Source organism: Protomyctophum bolini (assembly GCF_963924005.1).
Source record: "Protomyctophum bolini genome assembly, chromosome: 10".
In the NCBI taxonomy this organism is placed as follows: domain Eukaryota; kingdom Metazoa; phylum Chordata; class Actinopteri; order Myctophiformes; family Myctophidae; genus Protomyctophum; species Protomyctophum bolini.
The window spans coordinates 45,031,972-45,058,448 of NC_137871.1; the positions used below are offsets into that span (position 1 = coordinate 45,031,972).

A 26,477-nucleotide genomic window follows, 5' to 3' on the forward strand; every position below is an offset into this window, starting at 1 on the left:
GTGCCCATATATGGAGCTGAGTGATTTGTTTGTGATTGATGCAACACACTCCATATTTGGACGTATAGCTGCTTTGGGGACTCCTTATATGGTTATGGCTTAAAAATTAATCTTAAAAAAACCCAACTATGTACGAGCTGCGTTCGCTTCCCGCGTTTGCGCGTCTTACTGGTTTAAACCCTACAGAACCAGAGACATGGTTTATACCCTACAGAACCACAGACATGGTTTATAACCTACAGAACCAGAGACATGGTTTATACCCTACAGAACCAGAGACATGGTTTATACCCTACAGAACCAGAGACATGGTTTATACCCTACAGAACCAGAGACATGGTTTATACCCTACAGAACCAGAGACATGGTTTATACCCTACAGAACCAGAGACATGGTTTATACCCTACAGAACCAGAGACATGGTTTATACCCTACAGAACCAGAGACATGGTTTATACCCTACAGAACCACAGACGTCACCAAAGGAAGAGGAAGGTTGGAGGAAGGGAGAGAGATGAAGACGCAGAGAGGAGAGGTAACATGTTGTATAATATAGTACAGTATGTAAAGTTGACACATAGATACTCCACTGCTACGTTCTTAGTTCATACATGATTCGTGATAACTGTATACTTTTTATATACTGTATGTGATGGTATGCCATGCTTTTGTTTTTTGCTTAAATGCAAGTCGTTCTGGATCAAGAATGCGTCTGATGAATGCCTAAATTGTAAGTTGTAGGAGGAGGAGGTTAGGAGAGGAGATAAGGACACAGTAAAGGTACCTGTTCTTCAGGTGTTGGACGCTGCCCAGACATCTGAAGCGTCCGTTCACCATGATGGCCATTCGCGTGCACAACGCCTCACACTCCTCCATGCTGCACACACACACACACACACACACACACACACACACACACACACACACACACACACACACACACACACACACACACACACACACACACACACACACACACACACACACACACACACACACACACACACACACACACACACACACGTAAGCGCAAACGCACGCGCACACACACACACACAAATATTAAACCTGGGCTTTACGCAGTTGATGTGTGTACCTGTGTGAGGTGAGGTGCGTTTGATGTGTGTACCTGTGTGAGGTGAGGACCACGGAGCGTCCCTCCTTGATGACGCTGTGTATGCAGTCCCAGAGCGCCCGGCGGGCCTTGGGGTCCATGCCCGTGGTGGGCTCGTCCTGTCACGCGAAACAAACGCACCACAGCCAGGTTAGTCAGCCCACAGGGTCAACAAAACAAACGCACCACAGCCAGGTTAGTTAGCCCACAGGGTCAACAAAACAAACACACCACAGCCAGGTTAGTCAGCCCACAGGGTCAACAAAACAAACACACCACAGCCAGGTTAGTCAGCCCACAGGGTCAACAAAACAAACGCACCACAGCCGGGTTAGTCAGCCCACAGGGTCAACAAAACAAACGCACCACAGCCGGGTTAGTTAGCCCACAGGGTCAACAAAACAAACGCACCACAGCCAGATAGAGGCAGGTTAGTTATAAACTACTTCATTTTTACTGTGTGCTGTCTCTCTGTCCTTCATGATTGTGCGTGCGTGCGTGCGTGCGTGCGTGCGTGCGTGCGTGCGTGCGTGCGTGCGTGCGTGCGTACCAGGAACACGACAGGCGGTCCACCAATCAGAGCCATGGCAGTAGACAGCTTCCTCATGTTTCCTCCGCTGTAACTTCCTGCCGTCTTGTCCACGTACTTGATCAGGCCCAGCTTACGGATGCCCCACTCTGCCACCTGGTGGACAAACACGGCATAATGCATGTCAACACAAGACCCAGCTTACGGATGCCCCACTCTGCCACCTGAAATTAATCAGATTTGACTAAATATGACTTCAGTATAAGGCCTTAGGCCTTAGACTGCAGTCACATCCAGTCAAATCAGCCACTCACGTCACAGACTTGGAACACGGGAACTCCTCTTTAAATAAATCAACCACTCACGTCACAGACTTGGTCCTCGGGAACTGACTCATTAATAAATCAACCACTCACGTCACAGACTTGGTCCTCCGAGCCGTGTAATACATAATATTCAACCACTCACGTCACAGACTTGGTCCTCGGGAACTCCTCTCAGGATGGCGTAGAACTCCAGGTGTTCTCGTCCCGTCAGCAGGTCGCTGATGGCGTCGAACTGAGGACAGTAGCCCATGTTCTGATGGACAATGTCTATCTCTCTGAGGATACTGGAAGTACATATGCACATAATATACATTATATAAAGGTTAAAAATGTTCTGATGGACAATGTCTATCTCTCAGGATACTGTAAACACAGTTATAATTATTAATAGCCTGCCTGCCCATAATAACGCTCTCCACCAGAAGATGCTGAACACCTGAGGCTGAGACCAGATTCTACAAATATCTTCTAAATCCTGAAAAACCTCACGTTTCTATATCAGTGGTTTCATGTCAAGGACCCCTAGAATTATATATGTATTTGGCCTCCGACCCCATCTAAAAGTCCAGATTTGAGTTAAAAATGTTCGCTCTGAAAGAATATAATATTCAAAGATTTACGATTTTCACGATTAAAAACAAAACAACCTACTGTACAAACTCGCAGCGTGCCGCGCTATGAGCTTGTAGATCTGCTATTGTTCAATAGCCAAAGTGTACAATGACACCAAAAGGGCTTCCCTGTCCACAATGGGTTAATGTAGTTTGTGTCTCAGTATCATTATATCATGTTCTCTATACTATTATATCATGTTCTCTGTACTTGTCGTCGTTACCTTTTCTTGGCCAAGAAAGCCTCTCCACTGGTGACGATGGTGTCTCCTGTCAGCATCTTAAAGGTGGTCGTCTTCCCTGCCCCGTTGACCCCTAACAGACCAAAACACTGAGGACAAGACATGATATTAACCCCTAACAGACCCAAACACTGAGGACAAGACATGATATTAACCCCTAACAGACCCAAACACACTGAGGACAAGACATGCTATTAACCCCTAACAGACCAACACACTGAGGACAAGACATGATATTAACCCCTAACAGACCAAAACACTGAGGACAAGACATGATATTAACCCCTAACAGACCCAAACACTGAGGACAAGACATGATATTAACCCCTAACAGACCAAAACACTGAGGACAAGACATGATATTAACCCCTAACAGACCCAAACACTGAGGACAAGACATGATATTAACCCCTAACAGACCCAAACACTGAGGACAAGACATGATATTAACCCCTAACAGACCCAAACACTGAGGACAAGACATGATATTAACCCCTAAGAGACCAACACACTGAGGACAAGACATGATATTAACCCCTAACAGACCCAAACACTGAGGACAAGACATAGTATTAAAACCTGAGCAGGATGATTATAAATAATGTCTTCATACATTGACAGTCATATTTCAGCAGATATTGAGGGTCTTATTTTACAGTAGATTATTGAAGGTCATACTTTACAGTAGATTATTGAAGGTCATATTTCCACAGTAGATTATTGAAGGTCATATTTCCACAGTAGATTATTGAGGGTCTTATTTTCACAGTAGATTATTGAAGGTCTTATTTTACAGTAGATGATTGAAGGTCATATTTTCACAGTAGATTATTGAAGGTCATATTTCCACAGTAGATTATTAAAGGTCATATTTTACAGTAGATTATGGAAGGTCATATTTTCACAGTAGATTATTGAGGGTCTTATTTTACAGTAGATTATTGAAGGTCATATTTTCACAGTAGATTGAAGGTCATATTTTCACAGTAGATGATTGAAGGTCATATTTTCACAGTAGATTATTGAAGGTCATATTTTACAGTAGATTATTGAAGGTCATATTTTACAGTATATTATTGAGGGTCTTATTTTACAGTAGATTATTGAAGGTCATACTTTACAGTAGATTATTGAAGGTCATATTTTCACAGTAGATTATTGAAGGTCTTATTTTTACAGTAGATGATTGAAGGTCATATTTTCACAGTAGATTATTGAAGGTCATACTTTACAGTAGATCACTGAAGGTCATACTTTACAGTAGATTATTGAAGGTCATACTTTCACAGTATATTATTGAAGGTCATACTTTACAGTAGATTATTGAAGGTCATATTTCCACAGTAGATTATTGAAGGTCATACTTTACAGTAGATTATTGAAGGTCATACTTTACAGTAGATCACTGAAGGTCATATTTCCACAGTAGATTATTGAAGGTCATACTTTACAGTAGATTATTGAAGGTCATACTTTCACAGTAGATTATTGAAGGTCATACTTTACAGTAGATTATTGAAGGTCATATTTCCACAGTAGATTATTGAAGGTCATACTTTACAGTAGATTATTAAAGGTCATATTTTTACAGTAGATTATTAAAGGTCATATTTTACAGTAGATTTTTGAAGGTCATATTTTCACAGTAGATTCTGTACAGGTGATAGTGTATCAGCTTTACCTCTCCAGGAGGGATTCCCACACACAGTCTGTCCACGGCCGGTTTCTGATTCCTCTTATACACCTGGAGACACATTAAACACCTCTTATACACCTGGAGACACATTAAACACCTCAATATACACCTGGAGACACATTAAACACCTCTTATACACCTGGAGACACATTAAACACCTCAATATACACCTGGAGACACATTAAACACCTCTTATACACCTGGAGACACATTAAACACCTCTTATACACCTGGAGACACATTAAACACCTCAATATCATCATAATAAGGGATTACATTTTTATAGCACTGTTGCATGCAACGACGTCGACTCTGTGGGGGCTATGGGGCTACAGCCCCCATGAAGAATTAAATAGCCCCTTTTAGCCCCCATGAAGATCTTCGTGGACATTTTATATTTATACATTACAGATTTTCTGGGAATTATTGACCCTCTGTGACTCTGTCACAGTCGCAAACTATTTACACATGCTCTGAAATTCCGAAAATGTGAACCTCTCCGCCAGCTGTTCAGAGGTGTTAAAAGTACTCAAATGCTAATCGGGTTTCTTTTGTTTTCACCTAGCCAGTTATTATATATGCCTACAGTACAGTGCCCATAGGCGGCGGGTGTGTAAAGGCTAGGGAAGGCTTAGCCTTCCCAAACATTATGCTGGGTATTTTTTTAAATATATATAATATATGTGCGCAGCATTATATAGAAGGCTATTGTGTGTGTGTGTTGTTGCTGCTCCCTGGTGATCGGGTAGGTAGGCTATACAGCAACTGGCCTAATCAGCATATGATTGGCTACTATTGGTATGTCTGTAAACCTCGTCCGCTTCCAGTCGCTTTGTAGCAAACAGTAGCGCGCGCTGGTTTGTTTTGGGAAACAACAAAACGCAAAATGTATTTTCCAAGGCAAAGATAAAGTAATTCAGAAGAAGAAGCTGTGACTCGGCTGTCAGAACTCAGCACCGCCACCGCACGGTTCACAGTTCACACCACTGCAGCAACACTGACACGTTCAGCGGAGTGGCTGCTGTCTCTGTGCCGTCTGTGAAGAGCTATGAGCCGGGACTCCCGGGAGGGGCAGCAACACCGCCGGGTAATCTACACAGACTATAGTGAGACTACATACACAGTAGCCTCCACACTGACTCGAGAAAAGACCCATATCGTCCAAAATAGGCTAATCAGTCGTTGTCTGTGTATAGGCTAATTCATTGGTAAAAGTATGCTAAATAACTCATTTTTAGACCATTTGGGAAATAAATAAATCCGCGGCGGCGGCCTCGCGGAGTTCCCCCCCCCAACGCAATTCTGTAGCCTACCCAAAGTACCAGTGAAAACATCAACTTATTTTTTTCCACCGCTGCGGGGGGGGGGGGGGGGGGGGGGGCTGCGGGGAGGCGGGGCTGCGGGTAGCCCCCATGAGGATCATCAGAACTCTTCGGGTCTGGTTGCATGCTTAGTCAAAGTGCTTTACAAATTCCTTCATACGTTGGGAGGTGAAGGTTCATTCATTCATGCATACGTTGGGAGGTGAAGGTTCATTCATTCATACGTTGGGAGGTGAAAGTTCATTCATTCATACGTTGGGAGGTGACGGTTCATTCATTCATGTGTCGCTCACAATCTGGACACGCTAAATCAGAATCAAACTTTATTGTCACATCACTTTACAGGTAACATGGGTGAAATTATTGTTTGTGCAGCAGCTCATCATTGCAGTTAAAAGAAAGAAAGTGTATATTAGTACATGACTAAACTACCTGGTACAATATGTATGCATATAAAAAATAATTAAATAAAGTGATGTAGCCTATGTGAATATATAAAGTAGTCTCTACTGAAAGGAGACCAGTTCAGTTCAGTCTGTGCGGCGTCGCCAGTCCTAGTCCTAGTTCTTGTTCAGCAGTCTAATTGTTGACAAGTAGAAACTGTTTTTATATACAGTACAGTACGTGTGCCAGGAGAGTAGGTGGTGTCCTCGTGGAAACAAAGACACACATTAGCATTTCTATGGGTCGTTAGGCTGATGGGGATGGGCAACAGGATCTACTGCTATCGGGCGAGGGTCCGGGTTACTTTTCTTCCTGGGAATAAAAACGTCTGGGTACCGAGGCTACTTTTGTTCAAATCAAATGGCACACTAAAGTGCTGCGGCACAGGGCGGGCGCACAGGTTGGGAATCACTATTTAGAGCTCTGTGTCCCTGTGTGTGTGTGTGTGTGTGTGTGTGTGTGTGTGTGTGTGTGTGTGTACCTTGGTTAACCCCCTCAGCTCCAGGATGTCCCCGTGTCCCTGTGTGTGTGTGTGTACCTTGGTTAACCCCCTCAGCTCCAGGATGTCCCCGTGTCCCTGTGTGTGTGTGTGTACCTTGGTTAACCCCCTCAGCTCCAGGATGTCCCCGTGTCCCAGCCCGTGGACAATCCTCTGTCTCTCTCTCGCTACGTCTTCGTCCTCCTCGCCCAGAGGAGTCAGTTTACCCAGCTTACTGACAGGCCTGGAGACACACAGACAGGTTACAGAGAGACAGACAGGTTACAGACAGACAGGTTACAGACACACAGACAGGTTACAGAGAGACAGACAGACAGACAGGTTACAGACAGACAGACAGGTTACTGACAGACAGAAAGACAGACAGACAGACAGATATGGGTGTCTGTGTGCGCGCGTGCGCGCGTGCGCGCGTGCGTGCGTGCGTGCGTGTGTGCGTGCGTGCGTGCGTGCGTACGTGCGTTCATGCATGCATGCGTGGTGCGTGCGTGCGTGTGTGCGTGCGTGCGTGCGTTCATGCGTGCGTGCGTGCGTATACCTGGGTTTGATCATGAAGCGGTATTGGATCAGGACGGTGATGATGAAGAACACCGCTCCCTCCACAGCCATGGCGAACAGGTTCTTCCCCACCATGTCCCACTCCAGAGGAGAACGCAGGCGGTTCTCACCTAAAAACACACACCAGCTGATGCATTACACCCCTTAGCCTCACTGGATCCACTGCTTACACCCCTTATCCTCACTGGATTCACTGCTTACACCCCTTATCCTCACTGGATCCAATGGTTACACCCCTTATCCTCACTGGATCCACTGGTTACACCCCTTATCCTCACTGGATCCACTGCTTACACCCCTTATCCTCACTGGATCCACTGCTTACACCCCTTATCCTCACTGGATCCACTGCTTACACCCCTTATCCTCACTGGATCCACTGCTTACACCCCTTATCCTCACTGGATCTAATGGTTACACCCCTTATCCTCACTGGATCTAATGGTTACACCCCTTATCCTCACTGGATCCACTGGTTACACCCCTTATCCTCACTGGATCCACTGCTTACACCCCTTATCCTCGCTGGATCCACTGCTTACACCCCTTATCCTCACTGGATCTAATGGTTACACCCCTTATCCTCACTGGATCCACTGCTTACACCCCTTATCCTCACTGGATCCACTGGTTACACCCCTTATCCTCACTGGATCCACTGCTTACACCCCTTATCCTCACTGGATCTAATGGTTACACCCCTTATCCTCGCTGGATCTAATGGTTACACCCCTTATCCTCACTGGATCTAATGCTTACACCCCTTATCCTCACTGGATCTAATGGTTACACCCCTTATCCTCACTGGATCTAATGGTTACACCCCTTATCCTCACTGGATCTAATGGTTACACCCCTTATCCTCACTGGATCCACTGGTTACACCCCTTATCCTCACTGGATCCACTGCTTACACCCCTTATCCTCGCTGGATCCACTGCTTACACCCCTTATCCTCACTGGATCTAATGGTTACACCCCTTATCCTCACTGGATCCACTGCTTACACCCCTTATCCTCACTGGATCCACTGGTTACACCCCTTATCCTCACTGGATCCACTGCTTACACCCCTTATCCTCACTGGATCTAATGGTTACACCCCTTATCCTCGCTGGATCTAATGGTTACACCCCTTATCCTCACTGGATCCACTGCTTACACCCCTTATCCTCACTGGATCTAATGGTTACACCCCTTATCCTCACTGGATCTAATGGTTACACCCCTTATCCTCACTGGATCCACTGGTTACACCCCTTATCCTCACTGGATCCACTGGTTACACCCCTTATCCTCACTGGATCTAATGGTTACACCCCTTATCCTCACTGGATCCACTGCTTACACCCCTTATCCTCACTGGATCTAATGGTTACACCCCTTATCCTCACTGGATCTAATGGTTACACCCCTTATCCTCACTGGATCCACTGGTTACACCCCTTATCCTCACTGGATCGAATGGTTACACCCCTTATCCTCACTGGATCCACTGGTTACACCCCTTATCCTCACTGGATCTAATGGTTACACCCCTTATCCTCACTGGATCTAATGGTTACACCCCTTATCCTCACTGGATCCACTGGTTACACCCCTTATCCTCACTGGATCCACTGGTTACACCCCTTATCCTCACTGGATCCACTGGTTACACCCCTTATCCTCACTGGATCTAATGGTTACACCCCTTATCCTCACTGGATCCACTGGTTACACCCCTTATCCTCACTGGATCTAATGCTTACACCCCTTATCCTCACTGGATCTAATGCTTACACCCCTTATCCTCACTGGATCTAATGGTTACACCCCTTATCCTCACTGGATCCACTGGTTACACCCCTTATCCTCACTGGATCCACTGCTTACACCCCTTATCCTCACTGGATCTAATGGTTACACCCCTTATCCTCACTGGATCTAATGGTTACACCCCTTATCCTCACTGGATCCACTGCTTACACCCCTTATCCTCACTGGATCTAATGCTTACACCCCTTATCCTCACTGGATCTAATGGTTACACCCCTTATCCTCACTGGATCCACTGCTTACACCCCTTATCCTCACTGGATCCACTGCTTACACCCCTTATCCTCACTGGATCTAATGCTTACACCCCTTATCCTCACTGGATCCACTGGTTACACCCCTTATCCTCACTGGATCTAATGGTTACACCCCTTATCCTCACTGGATCCACTGCTTACACCCCTTATCCTCACTGGATCTAATGGTTACACCCCTTATCCTCACTGGATCTAATGGTTACACCCCTTATCCTCACTGGATCTAATGGTTACACCCCTTATCCTCACTGGATCCAATGGTTACACCCCTTATCCTCACTGGATCTAATGCTTACACCCCTTATCCTCACTGGATCTAATGGTTACACCCCTTATCCTCACTGGATCCACTGCTTACACCCCTTATCCTCACTGGATCCACTGCTTACACCCCTTATCCTCACTGGATCTAATGGTTACACCCCTTATCCTCACTGGATCCACTGCTTACACCCCTTATCCTCACTGGATCTAATGGTTACACCCCTTATCCTCACTGGATCTAATGGTTACACCCCTTATCCTCACTGGATCCACTGGTTACACCCCTTATCCTCACTGGATCTAATGGTTACACCCCTTATCCTCACTGGATCTAATGCTTACACCCCTTATCCTCACTGGATCTAATGGTTACACCCCTTATCCTCACTGGATCTAATGGTTACACCCCTTATCCTCACTGGATCTAATGGTTACACCCCTTATCCTCACTGGATCTAATGCTTACACCCCTTATCCTCACTGGATCCACTGCTTACACCCCTTATCCTCACTGGATCTAATGCTTACACCCCTTATCCTCACTGGATCCACTGCTTACACCCCTTATCCTCACTGGATCTAATGGTTACACCCCTTATCCTCACTGGATCCACTGGTTACACCCCTTATCCTCACTGGATCCACTGGTTACACCCCTTATCCTCACTGGATCCACTGGTTACACCCCTTATCCTCACTGGATCTAATGGTTACACCCCTTATCCTCACTGGATCTAATGGTTACACCCCTTATCCTCACTGGATCCAATGGTTACACCCCTTATCCTCACTGGATCCACTGCTTACACCCCTTATCCTCACTGGATCTAATGGTTACACCCCTTATCCTCACTGGATCTAATGGTTACACCCCTTATCCTCACTGGATCTAATGGTTACACCCCTTATCCTCACTGGATCTAATGCTTACACCCCTTATCCTCACTGGATCTAATGCTTACACCCCTTATCCTCACTGGATCCACTGCTTACACCCCTTATCCTCACTGGATCTAATGGTTACACCCCTTATCCTCACTGGATCTAATGGTTACACCCCTTATCCTCACTGGATCTAATGCTTACACCCCTTATCCTCACTGGATCCACTGGTTACACCCCTTATCCTCACTGGATCTAATGCTTACACCCCTTATCCTCACTGGATCTAATGCTTACACCCCTTATCCTCACTGGATCCACTGGTTACACCCCTTATCCTCACTGGATCTAATGGTTACACCCCTTATCCTCACTGGATCCACTGCTTACACCCCTTATCCTCACTGGATCTAATGGTTACACCCCTTATCCTCACTGGATCCACTGGTTACACCCCTTATCCTCACTGGATCTAATGGTTGCACCCCTTATCCTCACTGGATCTAATAGTTACACCCCTTATCCTCACTGGCTCCACTGCTTACACCCCTTATCCTCACTGGATCTAATGGTTACACCCCTTATCCTCACTGGATCTAATGGTTACACCCCTTATCCTCACTGGATCCACTGGTTACACCCCTTATCCTCACTGGATCTAATGGTTACACCCCTTATCCTCACTGGATCTAATGGTTACACCCCTTATCCTCACTGGATCTAATGGTTACACCCCTTATCCTCACTGGATCTAATGGTTACACCCCTTATCCTCACTGGATCTAATGGTTACACCCCTTATCCTCACTGGATCTAATGGTTACACCCCTTATCCTCACTGGATCTAATGGTTACACCCCTTATCCTCACTGGATCTAATGGTTACACCCCTTATCCTCACTGGATCCACTGCTTACACCCCTTATCCTCACTGGATCCACTGCTTACACCCCTTATCCTCACTGGATTCACTGGTTACACCCCTTATCCTCACTGGATCTAATGGTTACACCCCTTATCCTCACTGGATCTAATGGTTACACCCCTTATCCTCACTGGATCCACTGGTTACACCCCTTATCCTCACTGGATCCACTGGTTACACCCCTTATCCTCACTGGATCTAATGCTTACACCCCTTATCCTCACTGGATCTAATGCTTACACCCCTTATCCTCACTGGATCCACTGGTTACACCCCTTATCCTCACTGGATCCACTGGTTACACCCCTTATCATCACTGGATCTAATGGTTGCACCCCTTATCCTCACTGGATCTAATGGTTACACCCCTTATCCTCACTGGATCTAATGGTTACACCCCTTATCCTCACTGGATCCACTGCTTACACCCCTTATCCTCACTGGATCCACTGGTTACATCCCTTATCCTCACTGGATCCACTGGTTACACCCCTTATCCTCACTGGATCCACTGGTTACACCCCTTATCCTCACTGGATCTAATGGTTGCACCCCTTATCCTCACTGGATCTAATGGTTACACCCCTTATCCTCACTGGATCTAATGCTTACACCCCTTATCCTCACTGGATCCACTGCTTACACCCCTTATCCTCACTGGATCTAATGCTTACACCCCTTATCCTCACTGGATCCACTGGTTACACCCCTTATCCTCACTGGATCTAATGGTTACACCCCTTATCCTCACTGGATCCACTGCTTACACCCCTTATCCTCACTGGATCTAATGGTTACACCCCTTATCCTCACTGGATCTAATGGTTACACCCCTTATCCTCACTGGATCTAATGGTTACACCCCTTATCCTCACTGGATCCAATGGTTACACCCCTTATCCTCACTGGATCTAATGCTTACACCCCTTATCCTCACTGGATCTAATGGTTACACCCCTTATCCTCACTGGATCCACTGCTTACACCCCTTATCCTCACTGGATCCACTGCTTACACCCCTTATCCTCACTGGATCTAATGGTTACACCCCTTATCCTCACTGGATCCACTGCTTACACCCCTTATCCTCACTGGATCTAATGGTTACACCCCTTATCCTCACTGGATCTAATGGTTACACCCCTTATCCTCACTGGATCCACTGGTTACACCCCTTATCCTCACTGGATCTAATGGTTACACCCCTTATCCTCACTGGATCTAATGCTTACACCCCTTATCCTCACTGGATCTAATGGTTACACCCCTTATCCTCACTGGATCTAATGGTTACACCCCTTATCCTCACTGGATCTAATGGTTACACCCCTTATCCTCACTGGATCTAATGCTTACACCCCTTATCCTCACTGGATCCACTGCTTACACCCCTTATCCTCACTGGATCTAATGCTTACACCCCTTATCCTCACTGGATCCACTGCTTACACCCCTTATCCTCACTGGATCTAATGGTTACACCCCTTATCCTCACTGGATCCACCCCTTATCCTCACTGGATCCACTGGTTACACCCCTTATCCTCACTGGATCCACTGGTTACACCCCTTATCCTCACTGGATCTAATGGTTACACCCCTTATCCTCACTGGATCTAATGGTTACACCCCTTATCCTCACTGGATCTAATGGTTACACCCCTTATCCTCACTGGATCCAATGGTTACACCCCTTATCCTCACTGGATCCACTGCTTACACCCCTTATCCTCACTGGATCTAATGGTTACACCCCTTATCCTCACTGGATCTAATGGTTACACCCCTTATCCTCACTGGATCTAATGGTTACACCCCTTATCCTCACTGGATCTAATGCTTACACCCCTTATCCTCACTGGATCTAATGCTTACACCCCTTATCCTCACTGGATCCACTGCTTACACCCCTTATCCTCACTGGATCTAATGGTTACACCCCTTATCCTCACTGGATCTAATGGTTACACCCCTTATCCTCACTGGATCTAATGCTTACACCCCTTATCCTCACTGGATCCACTGGTTACACCCCTTATCCTCACTGGATCTAATGCTTACACCCCTTATCCTCACTGGATCTAATGCTTACACCCCTTATCCTCACTGGATCCACTGGTTACACCCCTTATCCTCACTGGATCTAATGGTTACACCCCTTATCCTCACTGGATCCACTGCTTACACCCCTTATCCTCACTGGATCTAATGGTTACACCCCTTATCCTCACTGGATCCACTGGTTACACCCCTTATCCTCACTGGATCTAATGGTTGCACCCCTTATCCTCACTGGATCTAATAGTTACACCCCTTATCCTCACTGGCTCCACTGCTTACACCCCTTATCCTCACTGGATCTAATGGTTACACCCCTTATCCTCACTGGATCTAATGGTTACACCCCTTATCCTCACTGGATCCACTGGTTACACCCCTTATCCTCACTGGATCTAATGGTTACACCCCTTATCCTCACTGGATCTAATGGTTACACCCCTTATCCTCACTGGATCTAATGGTTACACCCCTTATCCTCACTGGATCTAATGGTTACACCCCTTATCCTCACTGGATCTAATGGTTACACCCCTTATCCTCACTGGATCTAATGGTTACACCCCTTATCCTCACTGGATCTAATGGTTACACCCCTTATCCTCACTGGATCTAATGGTTACACCCCTTATCCTCACTGGATCCACTGCTTACACCCCTTATCCTCACTGGATCCACTGCTTACACCCCTTATCCTCACTGGATTCACTGGTTACACCCCTTATCCTCACTGGATCTAATGGTTACACCCCTTATCCTCACTGGATCTAATGGTTACACCCCTTATCCTCACTGGATCCACTGGTTACACCCCTTATCCTCACTGGATCCACTGGTTACACCCCTTATCCTCACTGGATCTAATGCTTACACCCCTTATCCTCACTGGATCTAATGCTTACACCCCTTATCCTCACTGGATCCACTGGTTACACCCCTTATCCTCACTGGATCCACTGGTTACACCCCTTATCATCACTGGATCTAATGGTTGCACCCCTTATCCTCACTGGATCTAATGGTTACACCCCTTATCCTCACTGGATCTAATGGTTACACCCCTTATCCTCACTGGATCTAATGGTTACACCCCTTATCCTCACTGGATCCACTGCTTACACCCCTTATCCTCACTGGATCCACTGGTTACATCCCTTATCCTCACTGGATCCACTGGTTACACCCCTTATCCTCACTGGATCCACTGGTTACACCCCTTATCCTCACTGGATCTAATGGTTGCACCCCTTATCCTCACTGGATCTAATGGTTACACCCCTTATCCTCACTGGATCTAATGCTTACACCCCTTATCCTCACTGGATCCACTGCTTACACCCCTTATCCTCACTGGATCTAATGGTTACACCCCTTATCCTCACTGGATCTAATGCTTACACCCCTTATCCTCACTGGATCCACTGCTTACACCCCTTATCCTCACTGGATCTAATGCTTACACCCCTTATCCTCACTGGATCTAATGGTTACACCCCTTTTCCTCACTGGATCTAATGGTTACACCCCTTATCCTCACTGGATCTAATGCTTACACCCCTTATCCTCACTGGATCTAATGGTTACACCCCTTATCCTCACTGGATCTAATGGTTACACCCCTTATCCTCACTGGATCCACTGGTTACACCCCTTATCCTCACTGGATCCACTGGTTACACCCCTTATCCTCACTGGATCTAATGGTTACACCCCTTATCCTCACTGGATCTAATGGTTACACCCCTTATCCTCACTGGATCTAATGGTTACACCCCTTATCCTCACTGGATCTAATGGTTACACCCGTTATCCTCAATGGATCTAATGGTTACACCCCTTATCCTCACTGGATCCACTGGTTACACCCCTTATCCTCACTGGATCCACTGCTTGCACCCCTTATCCTCACTGGATCTAATGCTTACACCCCTTATCCTCACTGGATCCACTGGTTACACCCCTTATCCTCACTGGATCCACTGGTTACACCCCTTATCCTCACTGGATCTAATGGTTACACCCCTTATCCTCACTGGATCCACTGGTTACACCCCTTATCCTCACTGGATCCACTGCTTGCACCCCTTATCCTCACTGGATCTAATGGTTACACCCCTTATCCTCACTGGATCTAATGGTTACACCCCTTATCCTCACTGGATCTAATGGTTACACCCCTTATCCTCACTGGATCCACTGGTTACACCCCTTATCCTCACTGGATCTAATGGTTACACCCCTTATCCTCACTGGATCTAATGGTTACACCCCTTATCCTCACTGGATCTAATGGTTACACCCCTTATCCTCACTGGATCTAATGGTTACACCCCTTATCCTCACTGGATCCACTGGTTACACCCCTTATCCTCACTGGATCTAATGCTTACACCCCTTATCCTCACTGGATCTAATGGTTACACCCCTTATCCTCACTGGATCTAATGGTTACACCCCTTATCCTCACTGGATCTACTGGTTACACCCCTTATCCTCACTGGATCCACTGGTTACACCCCTTATCCTCACTGGATCTAATGGTTACACCCCTTATCCTCACTGGATCTAATGGTTACACCCCTTATCCTCACTGGATCTAATGGTTACACCCCTTATCCTCACTGGATCTACTGGTTACACCCCTTATCCTCACTGGATCCACTGGTTACACCCCTTATCCTCACTGGATCTAATGGTTACACCCCTTATCCTCACTGGATCTAATGGTTACACCCCTTATCCTCACTGGATCTACTGGTTACACCCCTTATCCTCACTGGATCCACTGCTTACACCCCTTATCCTCACTGGATCCACTGGTTACACCCCTTATCCTCACTGGATCTAATGGTTACACCCCTTATCCTCACTGGATCTAATGCTTACACCCCTTATCCTCACTGGATCCACTGGTTACACCCCTTATCCTCACTGGATCCACTGGTTACACCCCTTATCCTCACTGGATCCACTGGTTACACCCCTTATCCTCACTGGATCTAATGGTTACACCCCTTATCCTCACTGGATCCACTGGTTACACCCCTTATCCTCACTGGATCTAATGGTTACACCCCTTATCCTCACTGGATCTAATGGTTACACCCCTTATCCTCACTGGATCCACTGGTTACACCCCTTATCCTCACTGGATCTAATGGTTACACCCCTTATCCTCACTGGATCTAATGGTTACACCCCTTATCCTCACTGGATCTAATGGTTACACCCCTTATCCTCACTGGATCCACTGGTTACACCCCTTATCCTCACTGGATCTAATGGTTACACCCCTTATCCTCACTGGATCTAATGGTTACACCCCTTATCCTCACTGGATCCACTGCTTACACCCCTTATCCTCACTGGATCTAATGGTTACACCCCTTATCCTCACTGGATCCACTGGTTACACCCCTTATCCTCACTGGATCCACTGCTTACACCCCTTATCCTCACTGGATCCACTGGTTACACCCCTTATCCTCACTGGATCCACTGGTTACATCCCTTATCCTCACTGGATCCACTGGTCTGGTTCTATATATTTCTATATATATTTCTTACCAAAGCGCTCCAGGGCATCGGCCATGGCCTGGTTCTTCACCATGTCGATGAGACCGCGGCCCAGACAGAAGTGAGGAAAGATCAGGAAGACGTTCTTCAACACGTCGTTGATTCCTCCGATCTCCTGCAGAACAAACCAAGAGTTAAAACACACTACTGAAAACACCAAGAGTTAAAACACACTACTGAAAACACCAAGAGTTAAAACACACTACTGGGAGGGGAGGGGAGAGAGGAGAGGAGAGGAGAGGAGAGGAGAGGAGAGGAGAGGAGAGGAGAGGAGAGGAGAGGAGAGGAACTGACGTTGCTGTTGAACAGCTCCAGGACGAAGGTGGAGATGCTCCCGTTGATCCCGATCAGGATGTTGACGCTGGTCAGAACCACGTAGGCCGTGCTGGGCACGTCGAACAGGAAGGAGGCCGGGTACATCAGAGGGGTTATGGACCAGCTGGGGGAGGGAGAGAGACATTGACATAGTGAGAGAGAGAGAGAGAGAGAGAGAGAGAGAGAGAGAGAGAGAGAGAGAGAGAGAGAGAGAGAGAGAGAGAGAGAGACTGTGCACGCCACTGCGTGCATGCGCGCGCGCGCGTGTGTGTGTGTGTGTGTGTGTGTGCGTGTGTGTGTCCGTGCGTGCCTCACCCATACAGCAGCAGCAGCAGAGCGAGGACAGGCAGGTTGGTTGAAGAGACGTAGGCTTGTTGTTGGAAACACATGAAGATCACGATGACCAGAGTGGCTGGAACGATGTAGTTACACTGTAAAACATAATACAGTCATGACGATGACCAGAGTGGCTGGAACGATGTAGTTACACTGTAAAACATAATACAGACATGACGATGACCAGAGTGGCTGGAACGATGTAGTTACACTGTAAAACATAATACAGTCATGACGATGACCAGAGTGGCTGGAACGATGTAGTTACACTGTAAAACATAATACAGTCATGACGATGACCAGAGTGGCTGGAACGATGTAGTTACACTGTAAAACATAATACAGTCATGACGATGACCAGAGTGGCTGGAACGATGTAGTTACACTGTAAAACATAATACAGTCATGACGATGACCAGAGTGGCTGGAACGATGTAGTTACACTGTAAAACATAATACAGTCATGACGATGACCAGAGTGGCTGGAACGATGTAGTTACACTGTAAAACATAATACAGACATGACGATGACCAGAGTGGCTGGAACGATGTAGTTACACTGTAAAACATAATACAGTCATGACGATGACCAGAGTGGCTGGAACGATGTAGTTACACTGTAAAACATAATACAGACATGACGATGACCAGAGTGGCTGGAACGATGTAGTTACACTGTAAAACATAATACAGACATGACGATGACCAGAGTGGCTGGAACGATGTAGTTACACTGTAAAACATAATACAGTCATGACGATGACCAGAGTGGCTGGAACGATGTAGTTACACTGTAAAACATAATACAGTCATGACGATGACCAGAGTGGCTGGAACGATGTAGTTACACTGTAAAACATAATACAGACATGACGATGACCAGAGTGGCTGGAACGATGTAGTTACACTGTAAAACATAATACAGTCATGACGATGACCAGAGTGGCTGGAACGATGTAGTTACACTGTAAAACATAATACAGTCATGACGATGACCAGAGTGGCTGGAACGATGTAGTTACACTGTAAAACATAATACAGTCATGACGATGACCAGAGTGGCTGGAACGATGTAGTTACACTGTAAAACATAATACAGACATGACGATGACCAGAGTGGCTGGAACGATGTAGTTACACTGTAAAACATAATACAGACATGACGATGACCAGAGTGGCTGGAACGATGTAGTTACACTGTAAAACATAATACAGTCATGACGATGACCAGAGTGGCTGGAACGATGTAGTTACACTGTAAAACATAATACAGTCATGACGATGACCAGAGTGGCTGGAACGATGTAGTTACACTGTAAAACATAATACAGACATGACGATGACCAGAGTGGCTGGAACGATGTAGTTACACTGTAAAACATAATACAGTCATGACGATGACCAGAGTGGCTGGAACGATGTAGTTACACTGTAAAACATAATACAGTCATGACGATGACCAGAGTGGCTGGAACGATGTAGTTACACTGTAAAACATAATACAGTCATGACGATGACCAGAGTGGCTGGAACGATGTAGTTACACTGTAAAACATAATACAGTCATGACGATGACCAGAGTGGCTGGAACGATGTAGTTACACTGTAAAACATAATACAGTCATGACGATGACCAGAGTGGCTGGAACGATGTAGTTACACTGTAAAACATAATACAGACATGACGATGACCAGAGTGGCTGGAACGATGTAGTTACACTGTAAAACATAATACAGTCATGACGATGACCAGAGTGGCTGGAACGATGTAGTTACACTGTAAAACATAATACAGACATGACGATGACCAGAGTGGCTGGAACGATGTAGTTACACTGTAAAACATAATACAGTCATGACGATGACCAGAGTGGCTGGAACGATGTAGTTACACTGTAAAACATAATACAGTCATGACGATGACCAGAGTGGCTGGAACGATGTAGTTACACTGTAAAACATAATACAGACATGACGATGACCAGAGTGGCTGGAACGATGTAGTTACACTGTAAAACATAATACAGACATGACGATGACCAGAGTGGCTGGAACGATGTAGTTACACTGTAAAACATAATACAGTCATGACGATGACCAGAGTGGCTGGAACGATGTAGTTACACTGTAAAACATAATACAGTCATGACGATGACCAGAGTGGCTGGAACGATGTAGTTACACTGTAAAACATAATACAGTCATGACGATGACCAGAGTGGCTGGAACGATGTAGTTACACTGTAAAACATAATACAGTCATGACGATGACCAGAGTGGCTGGAACGATGTAGTTACACTGTAAAACATAATACAGTCATGACGATGACCAGAGTGGCTGGAACGATGTAGTTACACTGTAAAACATAATACAGTCATGACGATGACCAGAGTGGCTGGAACGATGTAGTTACACTGTAAAACATAATACAGTCATGACGATGACCAGAGTGGCTGGAACGATGTAGTTACACTGTAAAACATAATACAGTCATGACGATGACCAGAGTGGCTGGAACGATGTAGTTACACTGTAAAACATAATACAGTCATGACGATGACCAGAGTGGCTGGAACGATGTAGTTACACTGTAAAACATAATACAGACATGACGATGACCAGAGTGGCTGGAACGATGTAGTTACACTGTAAAACATAATACAGTCATGACGATGACCAGAGTGGCTGGAACGATGTAGTTACACTGTAAAACATAATACAGACATGACGATGACCAGAGTGGCTGGAACGATGTAGTTACACTGTAAAACATAATACAGTCATGACGATGACCAGAGTGGCTGGAACGATGTAGTTACACTGTAAAACATAATACAGTCATGACGATGACCAGAGTGGCTGGAACGATGTAGTTACACTGTAAAACATAATACAGACATGACGATGACCAGAGTGGCTGGAACGATGTAGTTACACTGTAAAACATAATACAGACATGACGATGACCAGAGTGGCTGGAACGATGTAGTTACACTGTAAAACATAATACAGTCATGACGATGACCAGAGTGGCTGGAACGATGTAGTTACACTGTAAAACATAATACAGTCATGACGATGACCAGAGTGGCTGGAACGATGTAGTTACACTGTAAAACATAATACAGTCATGACGATGACCAGAGTGGCTGGAACGATGTAGTTACACTGTAAAACATAATACAGTCATGACGATGACCAGAGTGGCTGGAACGATGTAGTTACACTGTAAAACATAATACAGTCATGACGATGACCAGAGTGGCTGGAACGATGTAGTTACACTGTAAAACATAATACAGACATGACGATGACCAGAGTGGCTGGAACGATGTAGTTACACTGTAAAACATAATACAGTCATGACGATGACCAGAGTGGCTGGAACGATGTAGTTACACTGTAAAACATAATACAGACATGACGATGACCAGAGTGGCTGGAACGATGTAGTTACACTGTAAAACATAATACAGTCATGACGATGACCAGAGTGGCTGGAACGATGTAGTTACACTGTAAAACATAATACAGTCATGACGATGACCAGAGTGGCTGGAACGATGTAGTTACACTGTAAAACATAATACAGACATGACGATGACCAGAGTGGCTGGAACGATGTAGTTACACTGTAAAACATAATACAGACATGACGATGACCAGAGTGGCTGGAACGATGTAGTTACACTGTAAAACATAATACAGTCATGACGATGACCAGAGTGGCTGGAACGATGTAGTTACACTGTAAAACATAATACAGTCATGACGATGACCAGAGTGGCTGGAACGATGTAGTTACACTGTAAAACATAATACAGTCATGACGATGACCAGAGTGGCTGGAACGATGTAGTTACACTGTAAAACATAATACAGACATGACGATGACCAGAGTGGCTGGAACGATGTAGTTACACTGTAAAACATAATACAGTCATGACGATGACCAGAGTGGCTGGAACGATGTAGTTACACTGTAAAACATAATACAGTCATGACGATGACCAGAGTGGCTGGAACGATGTAGTTACACTGTAAAACATAATACAGTCATGACGATGACCAGAGTGGCTGGAACGATGTAGTTACACTGTAAAACATAATACAGTCATGACGATGACCAGAGTGGCTGGAACGATGTAGTTACACTGTAAAACATAATACAGACATGACGATGACCAGAGTGGCTGGAACGATGTAGTTACACTGTAAAACATAATACAGTCATGACGATGACCAGAGTGGCTGGAACGATGTAGTTACACTGTAAAACATAATACAGACATGACGATGACCAGAGTGGCTGGAACGATGTAGTTACACTGTAAAACATAATACAGTCATGACGATGACCAGAGTGGCTGGAACGATGTAGTTACACTGTAAAACATAATACAGTCATGACGATGACCAGAGTGGCTGGAACGATGTAGTTACACTGTAAAACATAATACAGACATGACGATGACCAGAGTGGCTGGAACGATGTAGTTACACTGTAAAACATAATACAGACATGACGATGACCAGAGTGGCTGGAACGATGTAGTTACACTGTAAAACATAATACAGTCATGACGATGACCAGAGTGGCTGGAACGATGTAGTTACACTGTAAAACATAATACAGTCATGACGATGACCAGAGTGGCTGGAACGATGTAGTTACACTGTAAAACATAATACAGACATGACGATGACCAGAGTGGCTGGAACGATGTAGTTACACTGTAAAACATAATACAGACATGACGATGACCAGAGTGGCTGGAACGATGTAGTTACACTGTAAAACATAATACAGTCATGACGATGACCAGAGTGGCTGGAACGACGTAGTTACACTGTAAAACATAATACAGACATGACGATGACCAGAGTGGCTGGAACGATGTAGTTACACTGTAAAACATAATACAGTCATGACGATGACCAGAGTGGCTGGAACGATGTAGTTACACTGTAAAACATAATACAGTCATGACGATGACCAGAGTGGCTGGAACGACGTAGTTACACTGTAAAACATAATACAGACATGACGATGACCAGATTGGCTGGAACGATGTAGTTACACTGTAAAAACATATACATGCATGACGATGACCAGAGTGGCTGGAACGACGTAGTTACACTGTAAAACATAATACAGACATGACGATGACCAGAGTGGCTGGAACGATGTAGTTACACTGTAAAAACATATACATGCATGACGATGACCAGAGTGGCTGGAACGATGTAGTTACACTGTAAACAAAAAAATACTATGCAGTTACACTGTAAGCATAAACACAATTGTTGAGGTTTTTAGATTTTCTTTGGCAGACCAAGGACCACGTCCCACTGGGAGGAGACACCGGGGCAGACGAAGGCGCAGTTGGAGGAAACACATCGACTCAAGCCCACCACATCGACTCAAGCCCACCACACGCGGCAGACAAGCCCGTGTCTGCCGCGCGGCGGACACGGCCGCCTCCATTATTTTCAATGAACCTATCGCACACCGGCTCCGTCCGCCGCGTCGCGCCGCGCCGATAGAATACAGTTCTATTTTCCAGGCGGCGCCGCGCGACAACGCGCCGCGCCGCAGACGGTGTGCGATGGGCTTCACTGGCCTTGGAACGTCTCGGAATCCCCCCTAATGTTGCTCTGGAGAGGGAAGTCTGGAGTACTTTGTTGGAGCTGTTGCCCCCGCGACCCGACTACGGATAAGCGGTTGAAGATGGATGGATGGATTTCTATTTTAGTCTCTTGAATAGTCTACTAAATCTACAGGTGATTTAGTCGACTAAAATGTATTTTGGCGGGCCTTGATGCCATCGTAATGACTTGATTTTACACTTGCTGAAAATAGCAGATATACAATATTCACAATGCGACGTGTTGTGAGCTTGTAGATCTGCTATTTTCAGCATGTAACAAAGTGTAAAATGACTTGTCTTTGACTTATACTGGATCTCTTGTCCACTAGTCACTTCCTAACATTTTAGTCTACCTTTTATTTGTTGACAAAATCGACAGTATATTTAGTCTTAGTTTTAGTCATCATGGCTTAGTTTCCATTTAGTTTTTCGTCAGTGAAAAAAAAGGTCATAGGATTAGTCGACGAAAACAACACTGATGACTACAGAAAAGCCTTCCAGCTGACAATTAACACATTCTGACCTGAGATCAGATTAATAAAAAAAAAGTCTTCTACATCCTGACAGTTTACCATTCTGACCTGAGATCAGATTCTAAAAATGTCTTCTACGTCAGTCGTTCTTCGATTTTTCAAAAATAGCAGACCCACAAGCTCGTAGCGCGCCACTCGGTGGCGCGCTACGAGCTTGTAGATCTGCTAAAGCACAACGTAATGCTAACAACCAAACGGGTTCCCGCCCAGAATGGGTTAACACATTTGGTGCCAATCAGTTATACTCGTCCTATAAATTAATTACACAAGGCGCTCATGAAAGTTTGATATCGCTATAATAAACGGATCATAAAACAACGCGTGAACAAACACCACATTGTACACTATACCTAAGTGTACAAGCCAGCCAAGACTCAGATGAGTGAGTAGTTGATGAGAAACCCATATAAGAGAGGAGGCTATTCAAGGATGTTCTTTGATGCCAAATTAATGCTTGGTTTCCCACACAGGAGAAGAAGAAAAACAGCCAGCAGCACTCAATAAATGTCATCTCCTTGATTTATTTGCGTCACCCATGAAAGCAACACTTTTTCAGGGTGAAGTAAGTACATCAATGGAGAGGTGCTGGCTCCTTCGTTCTCATTGTACCGTGGGGACATGATGCACCATGGGACATGGAGTTCATTTGGACATATAATTATATGTCCAGTAGTTAAGACACTGACCATGTGGTCCAGATAAACAGTACTTAGACACTGACCATGTGGTCCAGATAAACAGTACTTAGACACTGACCATGTGGTCCAGATAAACAGTACTTAGACACTGACCATGTGGTCCAGATAAACAGTACTTAGACACTGACCATGTGGTCCAGATAAACAGTACTTAGACACTGACCATGTGGTCCAGATAAACAGTAGTTAGACACTGACCATGTGGTCCAGATAAACAGTACTTAGACACTGACCATGTGGTCCAGATAAACAGTAGTTAAGACACTGACCGGGTGCAGTACTTAGTTTAGACAGTCATTGGTTAGACCATTCATTGGTCCTACAACTACAACCTATCTCAAAGGGGTGCATACTTAGTTTAGACTAGTCATTGGTTAGACATGGGTTAAGGTTAGGTTTAGGGTGTGCTGCCCCTGTGGGAGGTTAGGTTTAGGGTGAGGGTTTGAGATAGGTTGTAGTTGTATAGGACTAATGACTGGTCTAACCAATGACTAGTCTAAACCAAAAACTGTCTAAACTAAGTAGGATAGGTTGTAGTTGTAGACATGGGTTAAGGTTATGTTTAGGTGTGCTAAACCCCGTGGGACCTAACCTCCCACGGGTTCAGGCTTTAGTTCCGACATACTATTGATCCGAAACCTCAATCCTAACCTAACCCTAACCGCAAGCACGGGAGCAGCGCATGTCGGACCATCGCTTTTTCGCATCGCATCGCATGTCCCCCCGCTTCGGATCTTCGGTGTGTCGGAAAAGCGTGCGCACCTAAACATAACCTTCTAAAACGGGTAGTCCCAATACTTCATTCTGATTGGCTGGTTACCGTCACGTGACCGGTGTAAATTCCACCGATAACCCACTCCTTCAATCACTTTGTATCATCCTGCAGCCTTGTAGCTGAACTGGGGAAGGGGAGCGCTTCATTGCTTTACAAACACATGCCGTGCGGGCGTCTAAGCACTGCCCGTCTCATATGACTGTGAACGTGTGGCTCCAGGCAGCCCCGTAAAGATATCAAGCGCTATTCTCCCGTCACATAGTCTATACTTGCGGAGCAAAACAAGGAAGTGTTGTGGCTCTGGCTCGCTCGCTCTGGTGGCGCAAAGCGTAGATACTTTTGTGAATGTAATAGTTTTATTAGGTTAATATTGCTATAATGTTTGTAACCGTTTTAGAAAAGCAATAAGCCACGAGAGGCCCCCCAGCTTACCGGGTATTTTACACTGGCTGGGAGGTAGAAGACACCCCCAGCCAGTGTAAAATACCCGCTAACCTGAGACCTCTCGTGGCTTATTGCTTAATTAACCCATGTCTGACTAATGACTAGTCTAAACTAAGTATGCACCCCCACTGACCATGTCCCACATGAAGGTGGCCACCCAGTACAGCAGCGGCTGCACTCCGCTGATGAACTGCATGTGCTTGGCCTTGGACACTCTCTCCTGGATGAGGAAGACCACGAAGCTGGCCGGGACGAAGGACATGGCGAAGATCACGCAGATGGACACCAGCACGTCCACCGAGGTGGTCATGCTGTGGAGGGAGGAGAGGAGAGGAGAGGAGAGGAGAGGAGAGGAGAGGAGAGGAGAGGAGAGGAGAGGAGAGGAGAGGAGAGGAGAGGAGAGGAGAGGAGAGGAGAGGAAAAGATTTGAGTTAAAAACGTTCGCTCTGAAAGACTATATTCCAACATTTGGGCCACATTGTTGTCATAGCACCCATTTTTAACATGTCCGTCTGTGTCCCACATGGAGATCTCTGTATCCGTCTCAAACGGACTGTGAAAAGTGGACCGGTCAAGTAATCAATTGGCAAGTGTGGGGTTGCC

At 45.6% G+C, this 26,477-nt stretch overlaps 1 protein-coding gene across 1 annotated transcript in view; it reads right to left on the reverse strand.

Moving 5' to 3' along the window:
- The window catches only part of LOC308322928 (phospholipid-transporting ATPase ABCA1-like), a 130,525-nt gene that overhangs the window by 4,447 nt on the left and 99,601 nt on the right, over positions 1-26,477 (reverse strand). The window contains exons 36-47 of the mRNA XM_080774419.1: positions 26,008-26,185; positions 17,752-17,867; positions 17,416-17,560; positions 17,113-17,236; positions 7,323-7,452; positions 6,881-7,007; positions 4,505-4,567; positions 2,806-2,912; positions 2,113-2,254; positions 1,666-1,800; positions 1,131-1,234; positions 786-878 (exon numbers count right to left, since the gene is read on the reverse strand). Coding sequence (XP_080630545.1) covers positions 786-878; positions 1,131-1,234; positions 1,666-1,800; positions 2,113-2,254; positions 2,806-2,912; positions 4,505-4,567; positions 6,881-7,007; positions 7,323-7,452; positions 17,113-17,236; positions 17,416-17,560; positions 17,752-17,867; positions 26,008-26,185 — 1,464 coding nt within the window. The remainder of the gene's footprint in view (positions 1-785; positions 879-1,130; positions 1,235-1,665; positions 1,801-2,112; positions 2,255-2,805; positions 2,913-4,504; positions 4,568-6,880; positions 7,008-7,322; positions 7,453-17,112; positions 17,237-17,415; positions 17,561-17,751; positions 17,868-26,007; positions 26,186-26,477) is intronic.